A 19,881-nucleotide genomic window follows, 5' to 3' on the forward strand; every position below is an offset into this window, starting at 1 on the left:
ATTGGAAAAAAAGTAATGACAGTGTTTGACATACAAAAAAAAAACAAAAATCGAAAAACAGAAAGATATGTCATTTTTTGTGTTATTAATGAATCTAGAAGAAAGAAAGACCTTGATGGGCAAAACATAAAAAAATTACATGAAAAAAGTACTAGATTTTGTGAAATTTTTTTCTTAGGTTCGCACCCTAGTAACTAAAATTTAAAACTAATTTTTTTTTTTTTATTTTTTATTTTTAAATTTTTTTTTATTTTTATTTTTTTATATTTTATTTTTTATTTATTTTACTTTAAATTAATACTAAAATAATTTTTTAAATTTTTTGACATGGATTTAATTTTAAACCAATAAATGTCTATAATATTTTTGACATTTCATAATTATTTTGACATTGTCAATCCAGCTCTTGTCAAAATTTTATAAAGGACTTTGATTTTATTCAGAAAACTTGTTAATTTTCATAAAATTTTTTATTTAGTAATTTTTTCAAATTTTCTTAATTTTTGAAAAAATTAACTTATAAAAAGTTAAAATTTTTTTCTAAAAATATCTGTCATTTTATTCTCTTCTGTCAAAACTGTCAAATCCAAGACAAAAATTTTTTCTTGACTTTCTATCACCCTAACCTGCCACATTTCACCAAATAAATTTTTAATACAAAAGTCATATACATTTCAAACAAACCTCCTATAATAATATAATAAATATCCCTAGTAACAATATGCATCGGAAAAAAATTGAGCGACTCGTACCGGCACTCAAATAAATACCAATACAGACACACAAACAGAAATTCCCTTGCTATACTGTTGTAACTTTTCTGTAGCAATAACGCACGCAAGATTCATTCATACCAAACAGTTGTTTCTCGACTTGGGTCTCGATCGCACGACCGAGTCGCTAAATTAATTTTTTTTCAAAAAAAAAAAAAAAGAAAATTTTATTGAATGTACATTTATTAAAAATGTTTTGATTTTATTTTTTAAATGTAACGCGTTGACGTGTACTTAAAACAAAAAACAAAAATGTTTCGGAATTGTTACTTACAACAATAAATAAATAAATGAATAAAAAAAGGTGAATTACAAGGAAAAAAAAATAATTGTGAGCTAATTTATTTCTGTGTTAAATATTTCAAGCAAAAAAAAAGAACAACATTTTGGGGTTGCCTAAAGCGATTAGTGTGTCGATTTACCGTTCATTATATGTCAAATTATATTTTTAATTCAGATTAAAATTAGACGTGAGTATCTCGTGTGTGATGCTGCCATCAAAGAAAAATTACAATCGATTGGCATTTAATCATCATGCAATTATTACAAAACCGTACGACACAAAACAAAACAAAAATAACAAAATCCAAACGTGACCAAATGCAATTTTTTGATTAAATTCTTTGTAATTTTTTTTTTGTGTATACCTCGCTGATTACTGGCAAAAATACAAGGCGATGAAAAAATGTGTGATTGAAAACCCGGTATTTTTTATGCTCCAGATAATCCGACACACAAGTACACGATAATAATAATTTTTTTTTTAAATCTACATGCACAGAGTGACCGTGAAAAAATGAGAGTGAGTAATCAATTCCATAAAAATAAAACTTATAGAATTTTTAGAAAATAAATCAATTGACAAGTATAGCAAAGCAGCGTTACGTGACGATGCTCAATTATTTTTTTTATTTTTATGTTGGATAAAAAAAAGTTATTTGGTGTGTAAAAATATTTAATAAATATTATTGAGAAATTACAGTTGATCTGATTTATGGTCGATTTATTGCACCACACATTTCACACCAAAAACAAATGCACTTATTATATTATTGAATATTTGTGTGTTGATTTAACCTTAAAAGCATTGAAAACGTCAGAATTTGGCGAAAATGTGAACGAGGAGGAATAGAGTGTCCCAGAATTTAACACGAAAAATTATCTTGTGTGAATCGTTAAATTCTTATTTGAGTGCCACCCTTCCTTAAATTTTTCTGACAGACATTTCGATTGTATTTTGGGTCATGAATCATATGTTTCGTTATTCTTCGTCGTCTATTCTTTTCTGCTATTTTTTTTTGTCTTCGTTTCTTGACTTTACTTTACAATTCTTTTTATCCAAGCGATGGTTGATATTTCGCAACAACAAAAATAAATTAATACATTATGTTTTTTCTATGGCGTTGTTCATTAAAGGCTTTAAATGAGAATATTAAATTCAAAACTTTAAGAAATACCGTAATTTAATTTTTTTAAGTAGGCGAAAATAGGTTTTGAATAGTAAAACTTTTGAATATTTAACGAAATTTCGAAATTTTTCAATATTTTAACAAAATTTTTGAGAATGAATTATTTTAATGAATTTTTATTAATTAATTTATTGATTTTATGACAAATATTTTAAAATGTGCACATTTTGTTTTGGCTCAATAATGAGGTCAAATAACGAGTCAAAAAGGCTCTGTATCTTTCTCACTTCTTTTAAACCTTTGAAGCATATGGCACCACTTTTTGGATTTCATTATCGGATTGTGCTAAAATTGCTTCTAATCCATAATCTGAAGCATCTTATGATGTTGTTCTACTTAACATTCCATTACTTTATTTGCTTTGATCAGAAATTCATAGTTCATTTCACTTAAATAGGTTTTTATCCATAAGAATGTAGTTCGAATAATTCCAAGACAATAGACACGTTCTTCAATATGACTTTAGTATTCCTTGTATTTGGGAAAGACTCCTTCATATGTCAAACCAAATCTCAATTCGTTGTTCAATTTGAAAACAATTTTATGTAATCAGCTTAAAAGTTAATTATTTCATTTAACTCATATCTCTTGATTCCGTTAGTTGTTCCGAAGGCTCCTCGACTCTCTTTCTTATATTGTTCATTAGAAATTTTTGCAAGATCTTGTTTTTGAAAGGATATTAAAATGAAGTAAAGATATGTCATTCTATAATTACCTGAAATTAAAGAAAATAAATACTTTTAGTTTATTGACTTATAAGTTTAATATTTTATTAAAATTTTACTAACCTTTCAATCCATGTTATATTAATTTTTAAACGTATGATACTTACCTCCTTTCCTCATTCATAACATCATAAATGAATGGCGCCCTAAAAATAAAATGAGTAACAACGAGAAGATCAGATAGTGACTCATTAATGTTTTTTGGAGAATTACCTCTTTTTATTTATTGTTCTTCTTATGGATGACGCTGAAACACAATAAAAACAAGTTTCCCCAAAACCTAAGAAAAAAAATTCAACACAATGTGAATCGAGCGATGGAACGTGAAGAAATTTTGGGTGCCGGAATTTTATGCGTTGCGAATTACAAATGAATTCATTAATTTCGAGTCTTTTTTTTATGACTAAGCAATTATGTGCGAGTTTTCATAAATAACTTATTCACAAGTTTACACCTTCCTTTCGCAAATAACAATAACATTTTGTTCTATTCCGTGTTGTCTTCCGTCGTGGGTCACAAAACACTTCATCTATTCGTTTGTTCTGTTTGTTCATCCATACGAATGAACAGCAACAACACTCTTACAAGACACATAAAAGTAATAGAATAGAACAGATGTGATTATTAGTTTTTATTTCTACGACTACAACAATATGTGTTTGTTGATGAAACTTTTTGTTTGCACGGAAGTGACGATAAGAAAGCGGCAAATCCCTTGAAAGTACGAAGGAAGGAATAGAATTTTATTTTTAAAGAAATAAACTCTTAGCATTAAAGGCGCCACTAATATTCCGGCATGACCGGCAAAAAATTTTTTCGACAAGGTCAAACACTCAGCACAAATTTTACGACGTTTTTTTTTTTATTTTTGTTCTCAATCCAGGTTTGTGTGTTTAGTGAAAAATGTTTCAACCGTGTTTTTTTTACGATATCAATCATCAATCAAATTTAACCCATTTTCTGGTTGGAACATCATCGCCTGTAAATATCGTAAAAAACCTGACACATTTTTTGTTTGTCTATTATTTGCTTGAAGAAAAAAGGCTGACTGCCAAGATATAATTGACTAATTCACCGCAAACTTGTTACTTTTTTGTACGTTGTTAGGTTGGCTGATAATAATACCAGCATCGTAAAAACGTCAATTTTTATAGATGGATTTTCTGAATAAGGTATGAGCAATATGGGAAATTGTTTGAGATTAAAAAGGATTGTAATTGTAAAATATTACTCGTAAAATTTATGTATTTTTTTTGTCTTTTGATATTAAAAAATTCAATTTCTTTTAAATATTTAAAATTCAATATTTTTGAGTTTTTCCTATAATTTTGAATTTTATTATTTTTTTTTATTTAAATAAATAATTTTTTTTTCAATTAATTAATATAAATTTCAATATTACTCAGAATAGTTTTAATTTATTTTAAAATTTATCAAAAAATTAATCTATCATATTTTTAGCAGGTTAATAAATTAACAGCTGCAATAAATTTTAATATAATTTACCATTTTAATGAGGTATATTTATTTTTTCTAGAGAAAATGTTTTTAAAAAAATAATTTTTCTGTCATACATTTAAAAAAAAAATAGTCTATATTTTAATTAATAAAAATTATCTGGAAATTAAAAGATTTTTTTGAGAGTTTATAATATTTTAATGTAAATAAAAGTAAAATTAATTTAAATTAAAAGTATAAAAAAATAAATAAATTAATAAAAATATAATTTTATAATAATTAATTAATTAAATTAGTTTAATTAATTTTTTTTAATTTTTTTTTTAATAAAATTTAAAAAAAACAGTGTTCAAGGAAGTTTACTATTTTATCATCTCAGTTAGAACTGTTTTAAATGTTAGCGCTTGTTCAATAAATTTTTATCGCTTTCTCAGAAGTTACTCAGATAATTTATTCATAAAAACATCTAATGCGCCACAAATTATGAATTTTAATACTTCCCCCTATATTTTTTTATTTAAATAGAATTTTCTTCATTTCATTACAAAAATAAAGTGTACATTAGGACGACCTTGAGCAGCTCCCCATTAGTCTGTAGATATTTGCCAAAAAAAATAATGTAATTACGGTGCGGCGAATGAATGAATGAATGTGTAGAAAACATGAATTTTTGTTTACGACTCGCGCGATGGATTTTTTTTATTTTTCGCTCGATCGAAATGGAGATAAGACAATTACAAGTTAAAGGCCGCAACTTAACTATCGACCAAGTTATGCTAACTACCAAGTGAAAGTAGCTATTTGCGTGTCAGAACGACCTTGACATAATAGTCGGAATCAGGCATTTCCTTCCGCGCCGTACCCGGCAACAATGTCTAATGAACACTTATACGGTTCTTAAGTAATTATGGAGAAGTATTAAATAATTTTTTTTTTAGAAAGATTAACGGAACACGTGACAAGTGTTTTGTCATGAAATTTCCGTAAATCATGTGTGAATGAGTTTCATGCGTCTTAAAATCACATAAAGTGTCAACAACGAAATTTCAAAGGCACAATCCATTGTCTTGTGAGTTTTATTTTATAACAATATAAAATAAAGATTAGTTCACTGTCAACGGTAGTGAGTAAATAATTATTATCAGATTTGTCGTGTTCAGTGGCGTATTAAATATTTTTATGAACTTTGAAATTATGTGTAAACAGAAATTTCTTAAAAATTGCTTGGTTTGGATAAATTGGAATAAATTTTCAATTTAGGGTCTACGACCTACCTACCGACCTGATAAATCCTATGGCCGAAAAACGAGTTTAAAACCATTTAAGAAGTCATATTAACCCTTTAAGAATTTTGTGAAAACAGAAATTTCCTAAAAATCGCTTGGTTTGAATAAATTGGAATAAATTTTGAATTTAGGGTCTACGACCTACCTACCGACCTAATATAGGTCCTATAAGCGAAATACGAGTCAACTTAACCCATTTTCAGAATCAAGTTAACCCTTTAAGAAGTCATATTAACCCTTTAAGAGGTTATTTAATTTTTCAGGATTTAATTTAACTCCTTGAATGAATTTTCTAATTACTTAAGGGATAAATTTAACCCCATCAAGAGTGATACTAAGGGGTTAAATTAATCCCTCAAGGGGTTAGAAAATTTACTTAAAGGGCTAAATTAACTTCTGAAAAATTAATATTACTCTTAAAGGGTTAATATGACTTCTTAAAGAGTTAACTTGATTCTTAAAAGGGATTACTTTGACCCGTTTTTGCCCATGGGAGCCTTTGAACGTATCCGTCACTGCTCGTGCTGTAACAACCAGAAAGATAGATATCTTTCGGTGCGAAAAGAACGACGCGACACGACACATTCAGAAGCTTATCAGTGAGTTATTAGCAAACATTTCTTACCTTAAGTTTTATTTTTGTGTCCCCATAACGTCGTTGAAAGTCAAGATAATTTTTCGGATCAAAGTCAGTCGGAGACTTTCCGTTGTTCCATTAACTTCGTCTCGTTGCTAGGAAATTAATTTTTAGGTAATCAATCATCTGGTCCTGATTAATCTAGAAAAAAAAATAATAACAGTGATTAGATGCTAATAACGTGTTAATAACCGATAATAACTTCAAAAAAGCATAAAAACAAACAAATCGACATTTAATTTTTGATCATTGACCAAATAAAACTTTCGTACGTCAATCGCCCATTAATGGATAGTCTAATTGACACCCGCCGTCACAATAAAGTTAAAAAGGTCAAGGATAATTATTTGTTGTTATTTATTGTGTCTGTTTAGTAGCCAAACAGTAAATCAATAGTTTGATTAAAGTTTTATCAGATTGAATGAAATTAATGAATAATTTATCAATGCAGTGGTTTTACGTGTTGAATAAAAAAAAAACAAATTTTATTGCATTTTCATATTTAAAAACTGAAATTGCATCAGCTCCCCACTTCCGTTCGTGTGAACAAGAGACTCGAAAATTGTTCAATTATCACATTCATTATCCATCCACACCTATTTAGAAAAAAAATATTTTTACCGAATGAAGCACGTCTATTGTCGAAATTCCAACCGTTCCTTGTTTTTTACCTCATGTAAATTTTATTAGATGCTAATTATCCGTCTCTTGTTAGGCAATTTAGATATTTAACGCGTTTTGAGTAAATATTTACCCAAGTACGGCGTGCAGTGATAAGTTGAGAATTACACGTGAAAAAAAGTCAGCATAAATTTAGAAGGTAGAGGAAAGTTTGGATAGAGGTTTTAATGGAAGACAACATATGTCGATAAAATGACAAAAAAACGTGAATATTTTTATGAGAAGAAAAAGTTTAAATTAAAGTGGCATGAAAATGACAAAATTTGTTTTTCTTCTTTTGAGCATCAAAGAACCTTACAGAATTTTTTAAAAAATTCTTTAAACAATTTTTCAATTAAAAAAAATATTTTTTTTTTCTAATTAAAAATTAAAAAAAAAATTAAATTAAAAATTAAAAAAATTTTTTTTATTTTTTTTTTTATTAAATATTAAAAATAATATTTAAATTAAACAATTAAAAAAAAATAATTTTTATTTAATAAAATAAATTAAATTTTTTAAAAAATTTTTATTAAAAATAATTATTTTAAAAAAAATATTAAAACATTATTTTAAAAAATTAACAAAAGAATCTATTAATTTTATTTTTTAATTAATATCACATTTTTAATTTTATTTTAATTTAATTTAATTTAATGTATTATTTTTTAATTTTATTAATATCTATTCAATTTTTAATTTTTTTTTTAAATAGAAACTTTATGAGTGATTCAAAAATAAATCGTTGAGAATATTTTAACACAAAATATGTCTATAAAAATAAATATTAAAAATAAATCTAATTTTATTAATTTTTAAATTATTATTTACTATGAAAAAAAATTAAAGATTTAATTTAAAGTTTTAAATAATTTATAAACTATGAAACTTTAAAATTTATTTTTTTTTTGTGAAAAAAAATAATTATAAAAAATAAAATTATTAAATTTCTTTCAAGAATTTTTCGTCTTTACAAGTAATTTTTTTTAGTAATTTAAAATTCATAAGGTATAAAATTTTTGTGCAAACATAAACTTATTGTTCTTTTCACAAGAGAAAACAAAATCTTATTTCCAAAAAGTTATAAACTTGTGAACTTTTTGCATTCATAAAAAAAACAAATAAAAGTAAAAGTCCTGATTGCGCTTTTAATGTAGGTCAAAAAAATAAAATATCGTGTTAAGGGTAGAAAAAACAACAAAATCTGACAGACAACAACTTGGTCATAACTAAATATTTATTTAACACTTTGCAGCAATTTTTTAAAAAAAATCCATGCAAGTGTAAAAAATTCTTGATTCACGATAAAGAATAAAAAAAATGTGTAAATATAGCAAAAAATAACATTATAAATTTTTTTTCTCACATTTCAAACGTGACACTTTGTATTTCATTATTATCATATTAAGCAACAATTCAAAAAATAAAAAAAACGCGCGCTGATAAGCTTTGCTTGTGCGATAAATTTGTTGAATAAACATACATAGTGAGGGCTTTTAACGAGATTTTAATCACAAAATGATTAGATTTTAGAAATATTTTATAATGTTGGCGTGTCGTGTGATATGGGAGTAACAAAGTATGTGGTTAACCACAATTTATGTTAATTACAAATTTTACAAATTAAGCTTCCACTCGTCGTCGTTTAATAAATGTTTGAATATAAAATAATCCTCTTAATTTTTTGTTTGTTTTTCGTTTCAGGCTATTTTGGGAAATAAAGTGAAAAATCAATAAATAAAAAAAAGGAACAAGAATAAAAAAAACTAAAAGTCGACCTACAAAAAAAAAAATAGAAAATAAAAGTGTAATCGATATTTTTTCGTCGTTTTGTAAACTCGTGTCTCTTGTTTCGGTGTATATTTCATCAATAACGCAAACATATATGAAAAAGGTGCAAAGTTGAGAAAAATGGCTTTTACATGTAGGCCAGCGGCAAAAGCCCACAATTATCACATTTGTAATTGTCAGAGTTGCCGTTACGGGTGTCACGATTCGTATAGTGACTCTGCGTCGCGACTAACGTCAAATAACGACGAAAGTGACGAAGTATTCCAACCAAATGTAGTTAGTTCAATGTTAGTGTTTAGTAATAATAATAATCAAAGTAATATAAAAGATAACAAAGAAAAAAATTATGTTAGTCAATTATTGCCTAATAATACTAGAAAATGTAGAAGTGGTGATAACTTCGTTGAAAATCGTGTAATTAATGGTGAAGTTGTTGACACGATTTACGAAACACATGATTCCAATAATTACTTAGTTGATCACGAATTTACCAACAACTGCAGCGCGAAACGGGTGTGGAAAAATGCTAGTGCTATCTTAAGACAAAATACGTTCCTGCTTATCGTTGTCAGTACAGTTCTACTGCTGACCATCTCGAGTGGCGTCAATGCTGGACCAATTAACACAACTGTCGTACCAGCGACGGCAGTTTCGGATTTAACGACCCAAAGAGTAAGTTTTTTTTTCAATTTTTTTTTCTTTACAAAAAATCTGCGCTGCAGCTTTCAAAGCACACAAAATATTTGCACGAGAATCTAATTGGTGGTTTGGAAAAACTTTTCTTACAATTTTATAGAATTAGATGAAAAATTTTGCACAATGGAAATTGCTTCACAAGTTTTTTCCTTTTCTTTTTTTCCTTTTTTTCTCTTTCTCTCTTGCTGCCTCTTGCTTGCAAACATTTGCAACACGCACATCCTCATCTCTAGAGTATTTTTAAGGAAGCTAGCCACGATGGTGAGGAAGCGGAACACGCCATCGAACGATATCCAGTATTCACAATTGACTTTTTACGAGTTGAAACGCCTTTTATCATAGGAATATGGATACTGTTTGCCAGTATCGCGAAAATTGGTGAGTTTGAGTCGTTAAAGAGTTTCATGTCTCTTGAAAATGCGCATATTTCAACATTTTTTTGAAATTATTGGACCCGTTGGTTTCGTTCTACCAGAAGAATTTTTTTCTCATAACTCATAAAAAATATTTCAATTTTTTAAACAGATATATTTTGCCCCTATTGGTATGCAATGAACTTTTCATTTCATTTTTTAAATTTTCCACGAATTTTCATATGTTTTATTAAATTTTTCTTGCTTTAAAATCTTCCGAAAATCAAAAGAAACACATTACAAAAGACATCAAAGAAATTTTTGAAGCAAAACTTGAATTATTGCGTTACAAAATTTGTATGGATTTTAAAATTTAACTTGAAAATCCATAGTTAAAAATTTTGTAACGCTATAACTCAAATTCTGATCCAAAAATTTCTTTGAATTTATCCGTAAAGTGATTTTATTGACTCTCAGAAGATTTCAATGAAAGAAAATTTGAATAAAGATTGGAAGAACTCTTGAAAAATTAACAAAATAAAATGTAAAGCTCATTGCATACTTTAACTTGGGTAGAACAAAATCCACGGGTCCACGATTTTAAAATAAATTAACATAAAATCAGAAAAAAATGATTGATTCCCTTTCGAGTAAACAATTCCGAGAATAATTGGAAACTCGAACGGTGTAAATGCAATTATCATTTGGGTACAAGGTCACATGTCTCCTCTCATCGCGCGTCATAAATTTTACTTTATTATCTTCGAGCAGAACGAACACATATGATTAGCGAGCAAATCTAAACGCAGATAATAAATAAATGAAAAAAAAATGTTTCGAGAGAGAGCGAGATAAGAGCTTTCAGAAACAGTTAATAATTAACAGACACACTCATTCTTGACAAGCAGGCAGAATATTGTGTCGCAATATTGTTTTACGTTTATTTTTTCCTCTCTTTGCGATTACAAAAGAATACATTCTAGTACTTTTTTTTACCTATACCTACGATAGTGTGGAATGATTGCGTAAACAAAAAAAAATAGCACACGAGCATCTTGTATTTGCTTAGATAAACATTGCATTATAAAATATGGTCAACTGTTCGTGAGGATTTTTTTTTTAATACAAAAACTTCAAAGAACTGATAAGACAAACGACGACCCATTTTCACAACGAACCCTAATTTGCTTTTCAAATTCAGATCTAAATATGGTTGTGACAAAAAAAAAATAACAAAGCAACTAAAAGATAATAATTGCAAACAATTCCAGAGAGAGATTTATTGTCTGCCACGCTGTTTATGGCACGACTATAAAAATTACGGTGGCTTTTAAAAAAGGACGACCGACCCAGGTGTATAATGATTGCGTAATATTCCTTTCATTAGCCGCCATCAAGTATCTCGGGGTAATTAAGAAATCCTAACGTTGACATTATCGTCACTAATCAAGTCCTTGATGTATTTGCGTTGATCTTCGAAGCATCTGGATTTGAATAATTTTTTTTTAAAGTCACGTGTTCGCAAATGACATTCCTCTTGTTTGTTATAGAGTTTTAATTAAAAAAAAAACTTATCGCATAAGCTGTTGCTTAAGCCGAGCGCAATATTGTGCAAGCAAACGACATTCTTATATAATAATCTCCATATGTTTATTTGTAGAAAAATGCATATAGACAAGTTGATGTTTTGCATATTTTTTTGTTTCGAACGAACAGCGGGCGCCTTGAACTAGTTTTAATTGCTTTTCAATTTCTACATGAGTTCTTTGGGTCAATATTGGAATATTATTGGAGCGGATTTAATTACGGGTGTCACGATTTATTTTATCGATTTCTTTTAAAAAAGAAAGGAATTCGAAGAAATGCACGTGACATGTTAAAAATTCTTGATGTCTTGAGAAAAAAATTCATGGATTGAAGTGATATCTCACACATATGCAATTTTTTGTGAGATAAAATATAAAAAATTCTTAATACAATGAGTCTAATTGACTGTATCTAAATGCAGAGCTTTTGAATAGGATCCCAACCGCTAAATCAATACACCAATTACGGAATAGGAAATTTAGAAAATTTCCATCTGAATATCGACATGAAGTTGATACAGAAAATAGTTTTACAGAACCAAAGAGCATAAATGGATTATGTCAGTCGTAACTAATGTCAAAACATATTGTAGCTTTTACATATCGACCTCTGAATCGGAAAATACAATTAATCAGATATATTGCTAGATGTATGGCTAATGGAAAAATGAATAATCCTGATCCAATAGTCGATTTTATCTATGGAATTAAAATATGCTGGTCTTCTGTTTTCAGTTACATCCAATGTTTGTCCAAACTTATTACGTTTATTATCCAAACGACCTTTGATTACATTCTTAGCATCAAATTCTGAAAATTTTACGATTCAAAATATTCGCTATCTCCTTGTGATAAGTCACTATTTTTTTCTTCCTTCCTCGAAGATTTCCTCATAATATTTTTTTCATACTAGATCAGGTTAATTTCGCATATTTTGGATGTTCTGCGAAAAGCAACATTTAAAATCCGTTCTAACATGCATAAAGGACAATGTAAGCATCCCATGCCATTTGTTCTTGCATTAGTGATGATCTCGAAGGCATATCTTAAATCCGCATGATGAAGATTATGCCCGAATTTGAAATGACATCATCGTTAAGGGATTTTTTTGTAATGAGAAAACATATTGCGCACATAAAATGAAAAAACCTGAAAAGAATATAAATTAAATAGTTTTTGATGATTATGTGAGAAATTATTTTCGAGTCATTTTTTAATATTTTATCTAAAACTAACTATCAATTTAATAATATTTTTAATTATTATTTTTTACCTTGTAAAATTTATTTTAAACTTCAAACTTAACTTAAAACCTTAAAGCCAAAAAATGCATATGTGATGGATAACACATTTCATCTTGCTAAAAATAAATAATAAATTCAAGTCATGAAATTCATAAATGCAACATCGTTGCAAAAATCTACCAACTGTCGAATCTCAAACTAAATTAGATTTTCAAGTGATTTTATCTCTATTTTACAAAAATTTACATATCATGCGATCGATAACAGACACTTTTCTAACAAGAGCTGCATATAATTTATGTGAATGGGTGTAAGACAAAATGCATTAAGAGACATGAAACAGAGATAAGCCATCAATTAATTTACTAATTTTCCATATAACTTACCTTCTAGGTTTCCATATGACGCCAAAACTGCATACTATCTTCCCAGAATCTTGCCTTTTAATTGTTGTAGGTGTAATTGTTGGTATCATTTTGTTCTACGCGACATCGGTGCATGTCTCGCCGCTAACACCAAACACATTCTTCTTCTACATGTTACCACCAATTATCTTTGACGCAGGCTATTTCATGCCAAATCGTCTGTTTTTCGATAATTTAGGAACAATTTTATTAATGGCTGTGGTCGGAACAATATTCAATATTGCAACAATTGGTAATTGCGGCGATTCACGTCAATTTTTGTTCTCACTAATTAATTTCCTTTCTCAGGATGTTCTTTATGGGCTGTCGGAACAACGGGATTATTTGGCGTGGAAACGCCATTTTTACACATGTTTTTATTTTCGTCACTGATATCGGCTGTCGATCCCGTCGCCGTGCTCGCTGTCTTCGAGGAAATTCATGTCAATGAGATTTTGTACATTGTCGTGTTCGGCGAATCGTTACTCAATGACGCCGTTACGGTAAAGAAGACGACACTCCTTCGCAAAAAAAAAGAATTCGATTAATTTTTATCTGGCTTTTCAGGTCGTCTTGTATCACATGTTTGAGGCGTATAACGAAATGGGTGTGGGCAACATCAAGCCCGTGGATATCGCGAGTGGAGGCGCCTCGTTCCTCGTTGTTGCCTTGGGCGGAACCATCATTGGCGTTATTTGGGGCTTCGCAACGGGACTAATTACGCGTTTTACGGATGGCGTTCGCGTCATTGAGCCAATTTTCATTTTTGTCATGGCATATTTGGCCTACTTGTCTGCTGAAATTTTCCACATGAGTGGAATCTTGGCGTAAGTTGACATTTTTTCTTGTCTTCTCTCTGTTAATGAGCGAGTGAGAGAGAGAGAGAAAATGAAAAATTTTTAACATCGTCATCTTTTCTTGCAGCATTACGTTCTGTGGCATGGCAATGAAGAATTACGTGGAGGCGAATATCTCACACAAGTCACATACCACGATAAAATATGCCTTGAAGATGATTGCGAGCAGCTCCGAGACGATTATTTTCATGTTGTTGGGTGTTGCGACAATCAACAGTGGTCACGATTGGAATACCTGGTTTGTTATTCTCACAATTGTTTTTTGCACGGTGTTCAGAGCTTTGGGTAAGTTATCTTCGTCGAAAATTAAGTTAAAAAGTCATTGAATTTTTGTAATTTTTTTAAAACACAAAATTTATTTAAATGTCTTTAACCACGTGGTTCATTCAAGTTTTTTGAGCCATACAATTTATGAACATTTTTTAAACCACGTGGTTTTTTGAAATTTTTTGAACCATACGATTTATTTAAATTGTTCAAACCACGTGGTTCATTGAAATTTTTTCGCCATATAATTTATTAAAATTTTTTAAACCACGTGGTTTTTTGAAATTTTCTGAGCCATACGATTTATAGAAAGTTTTCAAACCACGTGGTTTTTTGATTTTTTTGAGCTGATTTTGAAATGATTTATTGAAATTTTTTTAAACCACGTGGTTCATTGAAATTTTTTGAGCCTCATGATTTATTGAAATTTTTCAAACCACGTGGTTACAGATCAACTTAAAATTCAAGCTTAAGTCTTAAGTTCTCTTAAGTTGATCTTAAGTCAAATTCTAAAACTTTCTTCGGTTCTACCTCAAACAATGACTTAGCTTCTTCAGTTGATTAAATGATTTTCTTTTTCGCCAGGTGTTTTGCTACTCGCTAACATGGCAAATCGTTTCCGCATCCACAAACTGACAAATGTCGATCAATTCGTAATGAGTTATGGCGGCTTACGTGGCGCCATTGCCTTTGCGCTCGTTATGCTGATCGACGACAAGCATATTCCACTTCAACGGATGTTTATGACAACGACAATTGCCGTCGTGTATTTCACAGTATTTTTACAAGGCATCACAATAAAGCCACTTGTGAGGATATTAAATGTCAAGCGAGCGGAAAAACGAAAACCAACTATGAATGAACGTATTCACGAGAGAGTAAGTCACAATCAAATATTCAATATTTTTTTATTAACTTTTTTTTCTCTGTCTGTCTGTGTCTGTTTTTGCAGTTTATTGACCACATGATGGCTGGCGTAGAAGACATCATCGGCAAAACTGGCAACTACAATATTAGAGATAAGTTTAAACGGTTCGACAATCGTTTTATTCGTCCATTATTGATTCGTGATTTGAAGGTAATTTTTTTTTTTTCCATAAAAAAAAATATTTTTAAAAATAAAAAAAATAAATCAAAAAAATAATTTTAATTTATTTTTTTTATAAAAAAAAAATTAAATTTAAAAAAAAAATAATTTTAAAAAATTATTTTTTTTAAAAAATTTAAAATTTATATAAATTTAATTTTTTAAAAAAAAAATATATTTTAAATTTTTTTTTTTATTTATTTAAATAAAAAAAAAATTTTTTTAAATAAAAAAAAAAAAATTAAAAAATATTTTATAAAAAATTAAAAAAAATAAATTTTAGGGAGCTGAACCAAAAATCCTGGAAACCTATTCCAAATTAGCCATGAAAGACGCCATGGACTTTATGAAACGCAATCCATCGACGCTAGGTCAAATGCCAAATACGGAATCAATGAGTGCCCTTTTCCGCAACTACACACAATACTTCGGCGGAAGGTTTGCTCCCAACTATATGAACACATGGTAAACTAATAAATTCAAAGTGTGTCCAAAAAACTGTGCGTTGTTTTTGCATGAAAACACAAACAAACAAATTTTTACTAATCATTTTTTTTTATTTTTCGATATTTTTATAAAAAAAAATTTTCAACGCAAATAATTAACTTCACAGCTTTTTAGAGTATAGTCCAGGTAGCGTAGAGATAAAATCCAAAAAAAAAAGTCATTGTAGATGACACTCCATTTCCCTTGCTTTTAGATATGAAAAAAAATAATATAGACGCAATTTTAGGAAACAGTGAAAAAAAAATTAAACATTCATGGTCGCACTAATTTATTAGTTTATTAATTAATTTATTCCCTGTTTTAATGTGCGAACACGAAAATATTCAAATTTTGGGAAAATTTTCGTATTCGCATCATTTGTTTTATTTTTTTAAAGGTCAAACGTGTAATTTTGTACGATTTTTTAAATATTTCTTATAAATTTTTTTCGAAGTTTTTTTTATTAAAAAAAAGTAATAATAATTTAAAATAAAATAAAAATATTTAATTAGATTAAATATTATACTAATTAATAAATTTTAATTTTATTTAATTTTTTTTTATTTTTGAAAAATATTTAAAATAAAAAATATTTAATTAAATTAAATTTAATAATTAATTAAATTTATTTTTCATTAAAATTAAATTCAATTAAATTAAAATAAATAAATAATTCTAAAATTTTTTTTAAAGTAAAATTTAAATAATTTTTAATTAAACTAATTTTATTTTTAAAATTATTAATTTTCATAACAATATTTAATTGAAATAATTATTTTTAATTAAAATTTTATTTTTAAATGAATTAAAATTTATTTTTTTATAAAAATAAAAACTAATTTTTTAAAAATTTCGTAAAATTACTTTAAGAAATTTAAAAACATAATTTCATATATAAATTAATTTAAAAAAAAAATAAAACAAAAAATAAAACGTTTGACCTTTAACAAAAATAAAACCTAAATGTTCATCATTGGTCATTAACTCAAAAAATATATAAATTTTTCAAAATTATTTACTAAAAAAAATAATACTAAAACAAGCATGAAAAATCCGCCGCATTAGAAAAACAACTGCTTTACCGCTTCGAAGCCTTATCAGCTTCCAAATATTCTCCCCCTTATATGTAAATCATCTACAACCAAAAAATCTAAATAAATGTCAAAGAATTCTCATTCTCTCAAATTCTCAATGCAGGTCCCCCCATGTTCGATATCATCCTATACACAATTCGTAAGTTTCGTAGTGAGACTCGTAACGAAGTAAAATGACTAAACTAGAAAATATTTTTACGTGTATAGCGCAATTCCATAAAAAAAAAACAATGAATAATTTTTCTTCATCTTTATATGTATTTATTTATCTCGTAATAATAATAATAAAAAAAAGAAAAACAAACAAAAGAAAGTAGTTTAGTAGATCATTGAATTATTTTTACAGCCAAAATATTCAAAACTTGTCCCTGGGCAAGCCGTCTTATTTGCATTTTGACATTTTTGTTATCTCACAAAGTGAGTAAAAAAAAACATTTAATGAAAAAAAATATAAAGGGGACAATATTTTTTATCTTAAGATTTTTTTAAATTTATTTATTTCGATGGTGTCGGAGTTTCATTGCTTGATTTAGTATTTTTTTTTTAAATTAATTATTTTTTTAAATTTAATTAATTTTTATTTATTTAATTTTTTTTAAAAAAGTCCGAGCTTTTCAAATCTGGAGTTGTCAACTCGTAATTTGGACATGCATGAGCTCGATTATAATCCATCAAAGAAGGATTTGACAGATGCTCGAATTCATCATTTGCTGGCTGAGGAGTTGAAACCATATAGAAGGGTAAGTTAACATTTTTAATTTATTCCGCTGAATTTTTTAGATGGCTATTTGCGATAAAAATTTTTTTATTATATTAAAATTTTTATTCATCAATTTTTTTCTTTTCTTCCCTTTTTTTATAAACTCCATAAATGTGTGTGTGATAAATTTATCATACAACCGCATCATTAAATGTGTCACGTTCGATAATCAATCCCTACAAAAAAAAATCAAAACCAATCAAAATTAATCAAAAATAAAATCTAAAAACCTGTCTAGGCTTCCGTTGCGGTATGATATTACCTTCTTGTACTTTCTCTCTCTCGTTTTATCAAATTATCACTGTAAAACGACTGATTGTCTCACTGTATATAATATATAAAAATTTTCTTTGTTTATGGTTTTTAATATTTTTTTGTTTATTTTTTTTAATTAAAAAAAAATAATAAAAAATATTAATAAACGTTTTTATTTGGTTTCTCACTGTTGTTAAAAAAAATTAATTTTGGAGGACCATTGATCCTTGTTTTGTCGTTTAACGTAGAGACAGCAAAATATCTCACAGTTTGTGTAAAAAATAACCTACCTAATTATAATATTGTATTACATGCTACTCTGGTGTTGATTTTGTTTAAATATTTTTTTTAGATCCTTGTAAGAGCCTTCCTCTAACATTTTGTGGTTGATTTGAATTTTACAAACATTTGCATACATTATAAAGACAAAGACACAAAAAACACACACATACGCCCATTTTTGCAATTTCTGTGGGGTTTGGGGTGGTTCATGGAGACGCCCGGTTTTTCATTAAAATTAACTCATGATTTTCGGTAGATTAAAAATTATTCATGTTGTCGTAAATTTTATATTTTAATGTAATAATCAATTATTTAAATGCAATTTATTATTCTGTTGGTCTTTTACCGCAAATTGTGTTTTAAAAGGTTTTTATTTTTGAGTCATTTAAATATAAAATTAAAGAGATGAGTGTCATTATTAAGAATTTACGGATTAAAATGGTAAATTAATGTTTATAAAAGGACATTAAATGTTCAATTTTCGGTCATCATAAAAAATAATTTAATTCGTAGACAATATTTTTTTCAATAATTGATACTCAAATATCATTAAAAATAATAAAATAAAAATTTGATACATTAATTAGTCATTAGCGGTTTGCGTTAACAATCAATTATTTTTTTTATAAATATTTGAGTGAAAAAAAAATCAAGAATTTTTTACACGTAAAAAAAATATTATAAATAGGTATATTTTTTTTTCTTAAAAAATTAAATTATAATATTAAATTATTTTTTTAACATTAAATACCAATTTATAAAAAAAATATTTTTTACTGAAAAATAAAGATTGAGGCAAATATATCAATAAATAAGCCGTTTTTTACAAAAAAATTTGAAAAATTAAATTGTTACTTTTTTATTAAAATTTAAAAAATAAAATAAATAAATTATTCAAAAAAAATTATAAAAATTAAATAATTAAATAAATTAAATAAGAAAAAATAGTTTTTGAATCGATTTTATTAAATTCAACATAAATAATTTATAAAATTTATTTATTTATTTATTTTATTTTATTATAAATAAAAAAAATAATAATTTAAAAAAATAATATTATTTTTTTAATTAAAATATAAAAAATTAAACTAAAAAAATTCAACTTAAAGTAAAAAAAAATTTATTACTTATTTTTTTTTTAATAAAAAGATCTGAAATTATTCAGAAACCTCCAAATATTTATTTTTTTTTATTTATTCATATTTATTTAAATATTTTTTTTTATAAATAAACTTGAAAATTTAAAACTCTCAAAAACATGACGAGAAAATTCCATTAAAGTATCAAGTTGATGTTTAATTTACTATCCAAGCAAAAAAAAAAACATCGAACAAAGAATCTATTTTTCAGAACCACGAATTTCATTTGAAACGTGAAGTAGAACAATCGCGTATTTATCTTGAATTCTCAATAGTAGAAAAAAATTCCCAACATTAATACATCTTTTGTTCACTTCAACATTTAACGTCATTCATCTTTGTTACAATTTCCACAAGACACCGCAAAAAAAATTGTTTGACGTGCTTTCATCGTTTTTCTTTTTTTATGATTTCAGTAAAAAAATACATGTTCTCAGAAAATATCCCATGTTACCGAAAATATTCCATCGACATTTTTTCCATTTTTACATGTCGAATACAGAAACAACAAACACTGCATGAAATTTTTGTTTTCCATAAAAGAAAAAAAAATAAATAAAGATTTTAGATTA

At 27.1% G+C, this 19,881-nt stretch overlaps 1 protein-coding gene across 9 annotated transcripts in view; it reads left to right on the forward strand.

Annotated features, from left to right (window-relative positions):
* Positions 1 to 917: 917 nt before the first annotated feature.
* LOC134831940 (sodium/hydrogen exchanger 3) overlaps positions 918 to 19,881 on the forward strand; it is a 31,227-nt gene continuing 12,263 nt past the window's right edge. For 4 of the 9 annotated variants that reach the window (XM_063845783.1, XM_063845778.1, XM_063845786.1 and 1 more), the window contains exons 1-11: positions 6,342 to 6,462; positions 8,713 to 9,471; positions 9,729 to 9,873; positions 13,072 to 13,335; positions 13,392 to 13,585; positions 13,650 to 13,909; positions 14,007 to 14,224; positions 14,792 to 15,084; positions 15,159 to 15,284; positions 15,577 to 15,758; positions 17,478 to 17,613. In XM_063845783.1, coding sequence (XP_063701853.1) covers positions 8,920 to 9,471; positions 9,729 to 9,873; positions 13,072 to 13,335; positions 13,392 to 13,585; positions 13,650 to 13,909; positions 14,007 to 14,224; positions 14,792 to 15,084; positions 15,159 to 15,284; positions 15,577 to 15,758; positions 17,478 to 17,613 — 2,370 coding nt within the window. In that variant the 5' untranslated portion in view covers positions 6,342 to 6,462; positions 8,713 to 8,919. Of the gene's footprint in view, positions 1,078 to 1,204; positions 1,576 to 6,341; positions 6,463 to 6,488; positions 6,681 to 8,712; positions 9,472 to 9,728; positions 9,874 to 13,071; positions 13,336 to 13,391; positions 13,586 to 13,649; positions 13,910 to 14,006; positions 14,225 to 14,791; positions 15,085 to 15,158; positions 15,285 to 15,576; positions 15,759 to 17,477; positions 17,614 to 19,881 lie in introns of those variants that run through there. The other 5 variants (XM_063845782.1, XM_063845781.1, XM_063845784.1 and 2 more) reach the window with 5 other exon arrangements.

This window comes from Culicoides brevitarsis, chromosome 2 (assembly GCF_036172545.1).
Source record: "Culicoides brevitarsis isolate CSIRO-B50_1 chromosome 2, AGI_CSIRO_Cbre_v1, whole genome shotgun sequence".
In the NCBI taxonomy this organism is placed as follows: Eukaryota; Metazoa; Arthropoda; class Insecta; order Diptera; family Ceratopogonidae; genus Culicoides; species Culicoides brevitarsis.